This window comes from Gigantopelta aegis, chromosome 2 (assembly GCF_016097555.1).
Source record: "Gigantopelta aegis isolate Gae_Host chromosome 2, Gae_host_genome, whole genome shotgun sequence".
NCBI classification, from domain to species: Eukaryota; Metazoa; Mollusca; class Gastropoda; order Neomphalida; family Peltospiridae; genus Gigantopelta; species Gigantopelta aegis.
The window spans coordinates 32,348,213-32,362,759 of record NC_054700.1 but is presented as its reverse complement, the minus strand read 5'-3'; the positions used below and the strand labels follow the sequence as shown (position 1 = coordinate 32,362,759).

Here is a 14,547-nt window from a genome sequence, read left to right as displayed (position 1 = left end):
TGTATATGCTTTTCCACAGCCGATACAGCACATGTGAAAGTCTGTAACATACCAGATATGAGACCGGCCTTCGTGGCGTCTTGGTTAGGCCATCAGTCAACAGGCTGGTAGGTACTGGGTTCGAATCCCAGTCGAGGCATGGGATTTTTAATCCAGATACCGACTCCAAACCCTGAGTGAGTGCTCCGCAAGGCTCAATGGGTAGGTGTGAACCACTTGCACCGACCAGTGATCCATAACTGGTTCAACAAAGGTCATGGTTTGTGCTATCCTGCCTGTGGGAAGTGCAAATAAAAGATCCCTTGCTGCTAATCGGAAAGAGTAGCCCATGTAGTGGTGACAGCGGGTTTCCTCTAAAAATATGTGTGGTCCTTAACCATATGTCTGACGCCATATAACCGTAAATAAAATGTGTTGAGCGCGTCGTTAAATCAAACATTTCTTTCTTTCATACCAGATATGAGGTACTGTTTGGGGGAGGATGGGCAATGAGTGTATAGAGGATTGATTCTATGACCAATTAAATCCTATTCACCACCACCACCACCACCAAAAAAAAACCCCATTAAAAGATCTGTCTTAGAACACAAAAAAGTGCTACCGAACTGCTGCTCTAGATGTCAAATACGAAATCTCGTACCGGGGTATGTTATTCTTTTCAGATGGCTACAAAAAGTACAGTACAGTACTTAATATCCAGTGTCAGCACTGACAGGATATTATCTACCATTACATTTACTATATACCAGCTGTGATATCCTATCTGAGGACAAACGAAAGTTTTATCGGTGGCTACTGGGAGTGTAACATGATCATTTTGATACTTCATCTAGTGACCGAGAGCAAAAACACTTCCATGATATGGCTAGGGTCAACTGTTACTGTCAATTAGCAGCAAGGCATGTTTTTCAAGCAGACGTGATAATTTACACTACAGTAGTGGGAGACTAGTTGGGAAGGGAAGGGACAAACAATGTACACTCAGTGTTGGATCTAAGGGGGTCCCAATGGCCTGCACCCCCTAAATTTTGCGACAGTTATATTTTTTATTTAATGTTTTCATTTTGTATGTGGGAGAATCCGAGGAATTCCTTCAGGAATGTTTGTGGCATGTCATTGGTCCCCCTAAATGGATTTTCTGGATCTGCCACCAACACTGATTCCATAATCCATTGCAAATGCACTAACCAGCAAGCTAAATTCCACTCTCTTCAAGCAGCAAGAATACCTTTATATCTACGTGTGAGCTACATCTTGGATCCACCAGTGAACAGGAAAGAAGAGAGGAAGGAAGGAAATGTTTTATTTAACGACGCACTTAATACATTTTATTTACGGTTATATGGCGTCAGACATGGTTAAGGACCACACAGATATTGAGAGAGGAAACTCGCCATCACCATTTTATGGGCTACTCTTTTTGATTAACAGCAAGGGATCTTTTATATGCACTATCCCACAGACAGGATAGTACATACCACAGCCTTTGTTACACCAGTTGTGGAGCACCGGCTGGAATGAGAAATAGCTCAATGGGACCACCGATGGGAATCGATCCTAGATCGATTGTGCATCAGGCGAGCGCTGTACCACTGAGCAACGTCCCGCCCCCACTAGAGAATAGTACATTTTGATTGGTTGAACTGCGATCTTCCAGGGTAACATGACTATTTTTCATTCATGTAACATCTGGACCTTTACTGCAAATGTCATTCGTTGGAGATGACATAACACTGACTTTTAGAATTAATGAAAAACTTGAAATAACTAAAGATGATTAAATCACTTTTATTTTCATAAAAGAAAAGTATATAATGTGATTCAAACATTTGTATAACTTGTATAACAAAATATTGCATGATTTACCTGATGTACCGATTTTTTGACAAATATTACATTCTTTGAATGTGAGTAATAAATGAGACATCACATGTTGTCAACAGTTATAGTTTGTAAAACAAAATCACTCATACGCTATGAAACGTTCAATGCTTTTTTTTTTGTTTTTTTTTTATGGACACCAATCCTGTGTAATATTCTATATATCTAGCATTTGCATTTGTTGTAATCAGTAACATCAAGGTTCACATACGTTTCATTATGATGCAACCTCTTACCTCACAAATACATTTTTCACAAACTGAGCTATTACTATTAGAGAAATTCCGACCAACTGTTGGAATACTCACTCAAAGATACTCTTTATTTATGAGGATCAAGTACAAACCGTTTTCATCAAAACACTATTTAAACTGCACTGCAGGTCCTTGTCTTAAGTTTCTATTTCCCACTTTCTTTTTTCCTCTGTAACTTTTAGTAAACTTCTGTGAGTGAATGGTAAACAAGCCTTCAGGACAGTACATTGAGCTCTAGAGAAGTTAAAAAATAGAAGTTCTAATTGTAAAAAGTATTTATCCCTTAATCACATGTAACTCCAGGCCTATATGTACCGCCTGAAACTGGTAGACACTGATGAATGTTCATGTCAAACAGAACCACAGTCTCCAGAGCTCATCCTGCAGTCCCATGTTCAAGGAAGCAAGGGTAAAACCACTAGCCAAATGAAGCAGCATTCAGTCTTAACCACTGGACAATAAAAGAAGGAAAAAAAGCATTGGCCAAATGGGACAACATTCAGTCTTGCCCACTGTAGAATAAAAGAAGAATAAAGCATTGGCCAAATGGAGCAACACTGACAGATAATCTTTGGTCCACAAAACAAGGCTTGATCCTGAAGTATTATCCAACACAACTAGACACCAAATCTAAATGATGATCAAGTGTATTGTGTAGCTTGAGAACAGAAGTCGTATGGGCAGCAGTTGTCCATAAGTACCAACACAGTCCATTTAAAAAGAACCCATCACTTGGGATACTTTTTGTATAAGGACAGTCTTGACTGGTTCACAAGTGTTCCACACATATAATGTAGCAGGCTGTACAACAAAATAAGAATAAAGCACTGCCCCAATGGAGCAACACTGACTCATATATAATCACTGCCCAACACTGACTGATATATAATCACTGATCCACAAAAGAAATCTTGATCCAGAAGTCTTATCCAACACAGCAGGACACCAAATCTAGAGAATGATCAACTGTGTAGCGTGACCATAGAAGAAGTTGTATGGGTATAAGTACCAACACAGTCCATACAAAGGAAACCCATCTCTTGGCATACCTTTTGTATAAGCTCAGTCTTAACTGGTTCACAAGAGTTATACACATATAATGTACCAGGCATCTCATCGACACCAAACGTCTTGTTTTTTGTCTAACTTCTGAACTGTGATTATTGTAGTTTTTAGTAGATTGGTCCTTCATCAACATCTTCATCATCATCGCCATACCCTTCTCCATTGTCAAAGTAGTTTACGTTGTAATCAGTCTCCTACAAATACAAAAACAAACCCATCAGAAAAATTAACTTAATTAACATAAATGTATTCTTTATGGACTCTGGTCAAATATTTCAGCATCGCATCCTTTAGAACCACGTGCTGACAATTGTGCAATGAACAAACAAAAAGTACAGGTAACTGATTAATGACATCCAGTCAGCTTTTGGGGGTTACGCTATGGTAAAAACTAAACAAATGTTTTTTTTTAAATGTAATTTTTTGCTATTTTGACATTTATTTGTTATATACTTATAAATTAATCTATCTATTAATCATTATATTTTGACATTTATTTGTGATATACCTACAAATTAATCTATCTATTAATCTTTGCATTTTGAATTCTGTTGCAAACCATAAGGTGTCGAAAGTGGGGGGTGAGAAGGGGGGCAGTGGGCATTTGTCCTCTCTGAAGATAATGCAATGTCATCTCCCCAACTACTTGCTGTCAAGTTCCAGATCATTACAAACTTGAGAATCTAAATTGTAATGTGCTGTCTCATGGATACAATAACTGTGTGTGTATGTGTGTGTGTGTGTGTGTGTGTGTGTGTGTGTGTGTGTGTGTGTGTGTGTTCTGCTTGCAAATGAAATAATTTGGTTGTAATTTTTCATAGTCATGTAGTTCAGGTTATAACCATTCTATTTCCAAAAAAATATTAGTAAATAATTTTGGACAACAAGCAACATTAAAAACAACATTGTGTGTCACAAGCATTCTGAGAGTACCGCTAAAGCAATACATATCCCCTACCGGGCAAAACAATTTTTTTGTATCAAGGGCCATAACTGTCAAAAATGGGTAAATCGCCATGAAGGTCAAACATGATAAAACTATACACAAAATTTCAGGTCAGTATCTCAAGGCATTGAGGAAAAAAACCCATCCAGAAAACTATATGTGGGACAGACAAATGGACAGGCAGACAGAAAAACAGAGATGAAACCTACAGTCCCCTCCCCCCCACCCAGCTCTGTTCATACTTGAAATAAATTAACTAGTCATTTGATTTCTGAACTGGGTTCTTTAGTGTATACCTCTTCAAGGTCATCTTCATCAAATATCTCCTCCTCCTCTTCTTCTTTCTTTTCTTCCTCTTCTTCGTTTTCTTCAGTGGCTTGTGTCTCTCCTTCCCCATCTTTCTTCTCCAAAATCTTTAAAATAAAGCAATATTTGTTTATCCTGTAATCACTAAGCAAGATATGATGACTACATAACTTTTTTTTATCCACATAGTTCAAGATATTCAGGGAAATATAACCAGTATCACTTATGTTTCATAATGATTTCACGTGCACCACGAATGACGTAATTGTGTGAAGCAAAGTCATAACTAAATATGGCTTCTCCAGTGTAAATGCTTATCAAAATGACGTCATTGATGTCGTTTCGTCATCTCTTTTTAGTTACGTTCGAAACGTTTTGACCTGGTCCTAGCTTGTTATTAATGAAAATAATAGTTTGGGTGATGTGAATAATAATGAAATTATTACACTCGTGTGTGAATCATACTGATTTTACGAAACTCATGTCACTGACACTCTTTTCGTAAAATCAGTATAACACAAAAGCTCCAATAATCGCCATATATTTTCCTGACAGTGACCAGAAATATAGATCATGTTGCACAAAAAAAGAAAGAAATGTTTTATTTAACGACGCACTCACAGAGTATGACAAATATTTTGAAAAGTCACTAGCCACAGGGCTAGTGGGTTTGTGAAAACCACCAGCCCACCAAGATAAAGCACTAGCCCAAATTCTTGATCAATTTTAACTGGATTTTTATCTAATTTTTGTAAGATTACACATTTACGACTATAACAGTAAAATAAAACAACACATAAATTATGTTGTAACTTTCAGTTTTGTCGTGTTGTACGTTTGGTACTTTTGTCAAGTGTGAGCCATCGTCATTGTCCCGTTTTCACTTTTGCCCTCCCCCCCCCGGGGAAAATAATTGAGCTCATGATTGGTATCTAAACCCACTATCAAAATAATTAAATTTAAATGAGGGTACGACAGTGTGACACACAGTAATAGATGGTTCAGTGTATTTGGTAGTGGGTTATACATTTAGGGCCTACTATTTAGGTCACCAGGAACGCTGATGCCAATTGCTCAAATACAGGGCATCATCCCGTGTCAGATCAGTATCAAAAGAATATAACGGCAACATCTAATCCGTTGTTAATTGATGAACAAAAAAGGTATTATCTTGTAGCCGTATCGGCAGCTGCGACACATTATCCAAACCGTTACACGTAATAGGCCAAGCCGAGTCGTTGCATGTGCGGTTACCATTAAAGTAAATTGTTTTTCTGGTTGCCGATAACCATATGTAAGCGAAGTGTTAAATTAGAAAACAATAGGTAAATAAAACAAACACTGAAATTCAAAGCATGACTGGGGTTTACTTGATTGAGATTAACCTGTCGTCGTGATTGGTGATTTCCAAGTTCTTAGCCTAAAACATATGTGCGAGATTAACTACCACGTGACGTGTCCAACCAATCAAAACAAGCATGTCATTAGACTTATTTCCTGTGACAGAAACTTGAAAGGGAAAAGTAAACAATGCATGCTGTAACTGTGACGATGTAGAGATAGCATGTTACTGCAGTTTGTAGACCTAGTTCAAGTGGATTATTATTATATACTGATTGCGTTGTTGATATTATTCGATGACAAACGTCACAATCAAATTTATTAAACAAAATTTCAGCCACGAGAAAAAGAAAAAAAACACGATCGAGCGATAAGGAGAGGGGGTGGGAAACCACTAGCCCGCAGGGCTAGTGGTTTTGAGTTTCTCACTAGCCCGAACTTAAAAACCACTAGCCGTGGGCGTCGGGCTAGCGGATTTGTCGAACTCTGACTCAACATATTTTATTTACGGTTATATGGCGTGAAACATGCGGTTAAGGACCACACAGATAATGAAAGACGAAACTCGCTGTCGCCACTTCATGGGCTACTCATTTCGATTACCAGCAAGGGTAGTACATAACACGGTCTTTGGTATACCAGTCGTGGTGTAGTGGCTGGATGTTGCGAAAGACTCAACTCAACTCATTTAGTTAACTTCAGACTATATTTTTAATGAAATACTCTTTAGTTTAGTTAGTTTTAACACAGTATACACAAATAACAGTTTCTGTACCAAGAAAGGTATAAAACCTTTAAATATATTTATGAAATAGAGTTTAGAAATGCTTTAATTTATAATTAACAAAATGTAACTAGCATCTTAAAAAGAATGACATCATGTTTGTTGTATGATGTCATAGATTAATGAGACACAATTTGCATTTGTGAAAAATAAAATGCTATGAGAGATTATTTATGTTACAATTTGCGTTATCACCACCATCATTTATCTCATCTTTTGTGAAATTCTTCAGAGGTAAGACAAAAAAAAAACCCACCCCCAAGAGGGTGACTGAGGTTGATCAACCTCACATTCTATGCTCTATACACTCTATCTTCGAACAAACAGACACTCTCAGATTTTAATATCCCCATTATTTTACTCAAAGTAAATGTTTTACACCTACCTCCAGTGTCTTCAGTACATCAACACTAACTTCTTCCTTTGGTTTGATGATGGCTTTAGGCTTCCGAACTTTCTTCTCCAAAATTCTCAGTTCTTTTGGCAGCCTTCTCCAGTCTAGAAATTATTAACATAAAGAGTTAATATAATCAGAACACGTAGAGAGAATTCTAATCTCTTAAAACTAAGGCAGAAAGGCTGTCATCATCTGGATGTTTTGGAGTCCGATCAAAATATTATAATATTTTATTTAAAAAAAAACATTATTTAAAGTTTTTTATTTTAGTTTACATTACATATATAATTATAAATAATCAACATAACAAATTACAGAGCTACTCATCCATGCATAATTCAATATGATCTTTACAAATAACAAATACTAATATCTAAATTTCAATATAAATTATACATATAGTAAGAAAAGGAGTGTGAGTGGGAAAAAATCAATTGCCATAAATACACTGTATTTTTAAATTTAAGCAAGAAGTTGGAAGTAATGTGTAATTAAGGGCCAAAAAGCTGTAAAACCTACAAATAATTTACACTAGGTTCAATGCCATCAAAGGGACATTCCTGACTTTACTGCAATTTTTAAGATGTTATCGACTAAACGAGACTTGTTAACAATTGTAATTACATATCAAATATATTTTTCTGCATAAAATATTAGTGGCTGTATATTAAATGTGTTTCTGACCGTTCTAATATTTGTACTAGGTTAAATTTCATTTTATTTCCTAAAAACTATTTTTTCGTACATACGAAATTATTGGAAGACAAAATCCAGTTTCGGCTTCTTACACATATTGAGATGACCAGAAACACATTGGATATACAGACACTGATATTCTAAACCAGAAAATATATTTAATATGTAAATTTAATCGTAGAAATATTTTATTAGTCTGAAACATCTTACAATGCAGCAAACTCAGGAATGTCCCTTTAATAATATATTCATGTAAACTGCACATCAAATTCCTTGTACAGTACAGTAATTAACACCTTTCCCCCAAGCATCTGTCATGGTAGGAGAGACAATGATTGGCATGTGGAGGTGGACAGCGAAACAAGTTGAAAGATACATGGAGCTCTCAAATCAGAGAAAAATAAGAAATAAAAAAAGGATTTCAAAGGAGAGTACTTAAGTAAAATGGGGAATCAGATATTTTTTTTAAAAGCACAAACACCCCCTCTCCCCCCAAAAACCCCCACCTTGTCCTCCCTCACCCAGTTATTGCCCTAAAATACAATGTTCTCTGAGGCTTTATTTTTATAGACACCCCGCCTCACCTGGTTTCCAGTTATCGTTATTGTCATTCTGACCCAGCTGATACTTGTCCGAGTAGCGATCAATATCCCTTTTCTTCTCTGTCGGGTTGAGGTGATATGGCGCCTTGCGTGCCGCTCCACGGAACTCCTGTTTCAGAGCCAGCATATAGTCAGTGTCATCACTCTGTATCAAGTCAACAGGCTTGAACACTTGAGGCTGAAAAACATATATACATATAAAACAAGTGAAAGCAATACATGTCCCTTACCGGGCCCAAAAAATTTTCAGATTTCCTAAATTCAAGGGACACAACTCTGTCAAAAAATGGGTAAATTATCATGAAAATCCAACTTGATCTATAACTGCATTCTGACAGTACTGCTAAAGCAATGCATGGCAATTTTATTTTTAAAGTGACATTTGCAGCAAATAAACATGACCAAAAGGTTATTTTGCTGTATGTAGACTTATTTCAAATGTTGAATATTTTCAGATAATATACACTAGGTGTATACATTTTGTCATTGTTGAGGATCTTTACATATAGCACTTTTGTGCCATCGGTGATGATCTCTACCCACGGCAATTTATATCTCAACGATGGCAATTGCCATTGGTGCCGTCGTTAAGTTTGAGGCCTGAGATGAACAGACATACAGACAATACGATGGAGACAAAACCAATAGTTCTCCCTGGGACTAACAAAATAAATGAAAGGACCTGTCTTGGGCACAATTCCTGGAAACTCAGAGTACTGCCTGATATGACAGTGTTTATTTAATCTCATCTCAATACACAGTCTAATGATTAATCAGTATTTGTTTAGTGTCAAACACATGATAACTGGAATAATCAGTGCTCCACAACTAGTATATCAAAGGCCATGGTATATACAATCCTGTCTGTGAGATGGTCAATACATATATAAAAGGTCCCTTGCTGCTAATCAAAAAGGTAACCCATGGCGTGGTGACATCAGGTTTTCTCTCTCAATATCTGTGTGGTCCTCGACCATATGTCCAACACCACATAACCATAATTAAAATGTGCTGAGTGCGTCATTAAATAAAACATTTCTTCCTTACTTCATTAAAAACAGCATCTAAAATCCTTCTTACTGGAAAGAGAAGTTATAATTCTCATTATCTGTGTGATTCTTGACCATATAAAAAAAAATGGACACTAATTTTGATTTATCTTCAAATCTGTAACAAGTGTCTATGATGTTAAAATGGTGATACCCTTAAAATATAGACCAGAGATTGTCTCCATAATCATTGTGCATTTTTTAAACATATCAAAAATGCATTTTGCTGTATTAGAAATGCTAGGATTACCAGAAACACTTGAGAAATGGATAATTTAAGCAATAAAATATAAGTATTTCAATTATCAAAAATGGCTCCAATAGTGAAAATAGTGAAATATACCACGTAGTGTTTAAAAACTAGGTTCTGTCACTTTAAATATAACATTTCTTCCTTACTTCATTGAAAACATAGCATTTAAAACCAAACTAAATCCTCCTCACTGGAAAAAGAGGTGGTGGTTGTTGCACCGACGTAGGAAGTGCTTCTCCACGTCCAAATCCAAGAGCTTCGATGTTGAATGAAATTCCTCTACCTCGACCTCTCCCTCGCCCCGCCATCACAACCACGTTCACAAATTACTGCTGTCTTGTACAAAATACAGTTATCTCAATTAAATCATTTCACAGCAATCTAAAAAATTAAAACAGATTATTTAAGATTCAGTTTATTTTACAGTGTATTGTTTCTATTGAAGCAAACTTTTTTTAATTGAAAGGAATAATGGTGTATTTTAATAACAAAACAAAAAAGTTTTTAAATTAATCATTGGCTATTGGATGTCAAACATTTGGTAATTTTGACATATAGTCTTAGAGAGGAAACTCACTATATTTTTTCATTAGTAGCAAGGGATGTTTTATATGCACCATTCTACAGACAGGATAACACATACCACGGCCTCTGATATAACAGTAGTGGTGAACTAGCTGGAACGAGAAATAGCCCAATGGATCCACCAATGGGAATTGATCCCAGTCCAACTGTGCATCATGTGAGCGCTTTACCACTGAGCTATGTCCCGCCCCTTTCAATAGCAAATGAACTTGGGTGTTCGGTCCTGGTTGGGGGTTTTGTGTGTTTAATTAGTACTGAGGAAAAAGTCAAACTCTCTATGCTGTAGTTAAGCATGCTATGCTGTCTTCCATCAGGTGCTAACAAAAATCAACCACAAACTTCAACCAGGACCCAAATGCCCATGTTTACTGTAGATCAACCACATTTTGCAAACAAAGTTTTGCGAAAATTGCAAACAAATAATGATTGCAAAATTTTATTCATGCAATATGGTGAATTTGCTAAACTGTAGTACAGGTAAAAGAACAGAAAATAAATAAATTATTACTTGTCATTCAGTAAATGGAAAGCCCATCAAACAATTGGATTCATCGTAAGTTATCACCTTGTGATAACTAGTCACCTGTACAATTGTTTGTGTCTTAGACTTAAATTCAGATCAGAGGCCTATTTCACAAATCTGTCTTGAGCTCTCTCAAGCAAGTCTTTTTACATTGCACTGCGAGATCGCAAAGTTGGTTAGGAAAGTTTAGTGAATTAGGTCCAACAAACGTCAGCCATGTATACCTGGTCTAATTGTCTCTTGACAATTGTCTAATACAGTTTTGGTTACATGGATTTTGTAGTCAACAGGCATTTTTGAAGTGTCAACATACCACTTGGTAAAGGTTCTAATAGACCAAATCAATTCCTATTGCCAATAATGTTAACGTTTACTAATAAAACTGATATAAGCAGCGTTTCAACACACCCAGGAAGTACAGCAATAGAAAATGTGGCACCTCACATCTAATCTACTTGCAAGAAAATGGGGGGTCACGTATCATTTAAGAGATTTAATTAATGTTTTTAATAGCAACCGTAATTTTTGCTGAAAATTGCAGGTCCATTTTTTGGGGTACCCCGCATTAGTTTCAACCTCTGGTATATACTGCATAACAAATGTATAACAAATAAAAGTGTATTTATTTATTGTCAATGGATAATATTTGCACAAATAATCTATGTCACATATTACTACCAATCACACCCACAGCTGCTTTTACTCTGTAAATATTTGACAGTGCACACTGAATTTTGACACAGAACTCTCTTCTTTGGTACTATGCAACCTATAGTATCTGTGTGTTACATGTAACAAACAAGCCCATCCCTATTAATTGAAACATGTGTCACACATGTGTAAGCATTCAGTTCAACACTGACAACCATTATAAAATTGAGTTAGGAGAATGTTTCTTATTTTTACTATCTGTGACTAACAACTAGCATTGCAATAGAATTTATGTATGCTACAGCTGACATCGCAATAATTTCTATACAGTTTTGGCTACTGTTGGCAAATAGCAATATTTTCTTCATGCCATACATAATGGTTCAAAAGTTGTTATTAAAATACACTGTTATTCCTTTCAATAAAAAAATGTTTGCAGGGGTTATTGCCTTTAATTCTGAAGATTATGCAATCTCCTCCCTTCAAATTAAAATAAGTGCCCCTGTCCTCAATCCCGTCCATTTACTGACATCTTCGGACACCCATAGGGTTACTAAAAACAGGAAGATAGCAGCCTATTTTAAGCTAGCTATTTATCGTGCAACCACCATTTCTATTGACAGAATATGATGACGGATAGAGCAAAGTCATATCCATATAGTAGCAGGATATGACTTTTGACGTCATTAATGTGATGTCACACACGTAGCTACATTACAAAATCATTCATTTGACCTCCAGATCATCGTAGAATGTGGCTAAAATAACTCAAATAATAGTTTTTCCCCTTAAATTTTATGGTCTGTAGGATAAAGTTAATAACTAGTTAATGATGTCAGATATCGGCTTTATCCTGTTCAGGCCGAATGAGAAATTTCACTTGGCATGACCTCGCAGAATTTCTATTTGTATCTTCACAGGATAGTGCTGATATCCGACGTCATTAACTAGGTATTCTCTATTTATTTGTATTAGGATGTTTAAAAATAAGTGCAATGAGGGTGGGACACAATTAAAAAAAATTCTGCCATTTCCATTGAAATTATTGCTTCCAGCCCCAGCTCCTTTCCTCCACCCCAATGACAATTACCAGTAGTGGATCCAGAAAATTCATTTAGGGGTGGGGGATTCCTCAGATTCTTCAACATAAAACAAAACTAAATAAGCCCCCCCCCCCCCCCCCCCCCCCCCCCCGATAAGTATACTGTCAGGTATCATTATGAATGCTGCAACACAATGGCCACTTGACTTCATCTGTTTTAACACATTGACCTTCTTGAACATAAACCATGATTTCATGAGTGATGTGTTTCAATGTTATCATTTGAGGTCAACAACCTAGCTTACTATTAAAAATACAGTTTTTATAGTTATCCATTTGCAGACTTGCTAACTTCTTGGTTTGACAGGGACTGAGGGAGTAAGATTTTAGTGGGTTTTTTAACTTTAATAGAAGGTGAGGGTCAAAGTAATTATTACCATAATGTCATGGGGAATGGGACTCTACAAGAGGCCTATTTGTGATTTTTAATAAAATTGCATGATTAATCGTTGGAAAATTTTGAGGACTGTATTGCATGATCAATCGAAGAAACGCAAAATTTGTGAACACTGTATAACTGATTTCATTCTGGTGAGTCATAATTACCAAATGTTGCTCAAGTAACAATATACTTGGTGAGTAAGTGTAACTTTACCATCAAGGTCATCTGGAGTATACCGGGTGTGGCCTCCACGTGTGTTGACAACTGCCTGTACCGCCTGCCCATAAGCAACCAGAGTACGGATGATGGTGGCCCATTGCAAGGCTGCTGCCAGGGGTGGGGGTGGTTCCTCAGATTCGGTCCAACATAAAATTGGGTTCAAATCCGGTGATGTCGATAAAGGAAGGACATTAATGTTGTTGTTCTGTAGGAAAGCCCCCCCCCCCACCCGTTGGCCATAACTGGAAGTGTGGCCGGAGGATCTGGTCAATGTCAGTGCATTTCAGTATCATTCATGAATGCTGCCCACACCATGACACTGGCCACTTGTCCACTTCATGTTTAACACATTACACGACCTTCTTGACGTCGGACATAAATCCACTGATTCTCCATGCAGTTGATGTGATTTGGCACCACTGCAGTATCGATTTGAGGTCAACATGACCTCGAACTGCTTCTGGCACTATTCCTAACGTAAATACCTGCGCAGTTTTTGGAGGTGGGCAGTAGTATCCATTTGGCACCCGACGGTCCTGCTAACTTCTCTAGGGAGGTTTGACAGGGGTACTGAGGGAGTACACATGGAATGCCCTTTCTGGATTCGCCTGGGGTTTTTTTCTCTGCGGTTCAAGACTTGTAATGGATTGAAGGTCGGCCAGGGGCCAGGCAAGCAACACCCTGCACTAATGTCGGTGTTCATTACCAGACAACGCATGGGGTGGTGACATGGTTTGCACTCTACAATAGGCCTATTTGTGTATTTTTAATGTAACCGTGGGAATGTGTTTGGGGCATGCATGACCTTATATCGCATTAGGAAACATAAAATCGGAGTTATAACCCATTTGTACCCTTTGCGTTTCTTTTTTTTGAAATATTTTCATTCTGCCAAACAGTTGCTATAACAATATACTTTGGTGTAAGTGTAACTTTATATCTGCAATATAGTGTGTGTGTGTGTGTGTATATATAATATATATATATATGTATATATATATATATATATATATATATATATATATATATATATATATATATATATATATATATATAGAATAATGAACGAGTTACCACAATCGCCTTGCAACATGTTACGATTTCGTATAACTAGTCATTGCGACATGAAATATATTTCCATGATAAATTGAATCTACTGTAACAACAATTATTATTTTAAACATTTAATACTAAAGACGGAAAGTTATTAATTTGTAACTTGGTAAATATAAAAGGTTTCTTGGACATAAATCAAATAATGTGCTGCGTTGTGGGAGCGGCCATTTTAAAAGGGAGGAATAATTGTGAATGTTAAATAAATGTTAAACATTTTTAACAGTATTAACAACTTCGCTAGATGATTGGTCAAATCATTAAATAAAATAAAAAATATTCCATACCTTTTGTAAATACTGCTACTGAATTATGTAATTTACTTCTCAACGATTCGCCAACTATTATGAAATTGATTACTCAACGTATGTCCAATTCGACCTTGACATTGTTAACCA

General features: G+C 36.5%; 1 protein-coding gene across 2 annotated transcripts; it reads right to left on the bottom strand.

The window, feature by feature from the left end:
• Positions 1-1,772: 1,772 nt before the first annotated feature.
• Positions 1,773-14,523, bottom strand: LOC121377797 (DNA-directed RNA polymerase III subunit RPC7-like). Of its 2 annotated transcripts, none has more exons than XM_041505906.1 (6): positions 14,437-14,523; positions 9,766-9,955; positions 8,255-8,450; positions 6,963-7,075; positions 4,443-4,559; positions 1,773-3,394 (listed from the first exon to the last, which is right to left on the bottom strand). In XM_041505906.1, exons 2-6 carry the CDS (start codon positions 9,880-9,882, stop codon positions 3,308-3,310), a joined length of 630 nt encoding a protein of 209 aa, XP_041361840.1. In that variant the 5' UTR covers positions 9,883-9,955; positions 14,437-14,523; the 3' UTR covers positions 1,773-3,307. The 2 variants fall into 2 exon arrangements, with proteins under 2 accessions (XP_041361840.1, XP_041361832.1); XM_041505898.1 differs by lacking the exon at positions 14,437-14,523 and adding an exon at positions 14,111-14,312.
• Between the last annotated feature and the right edge of the window lie 24 nt (positions 14,524-14,547).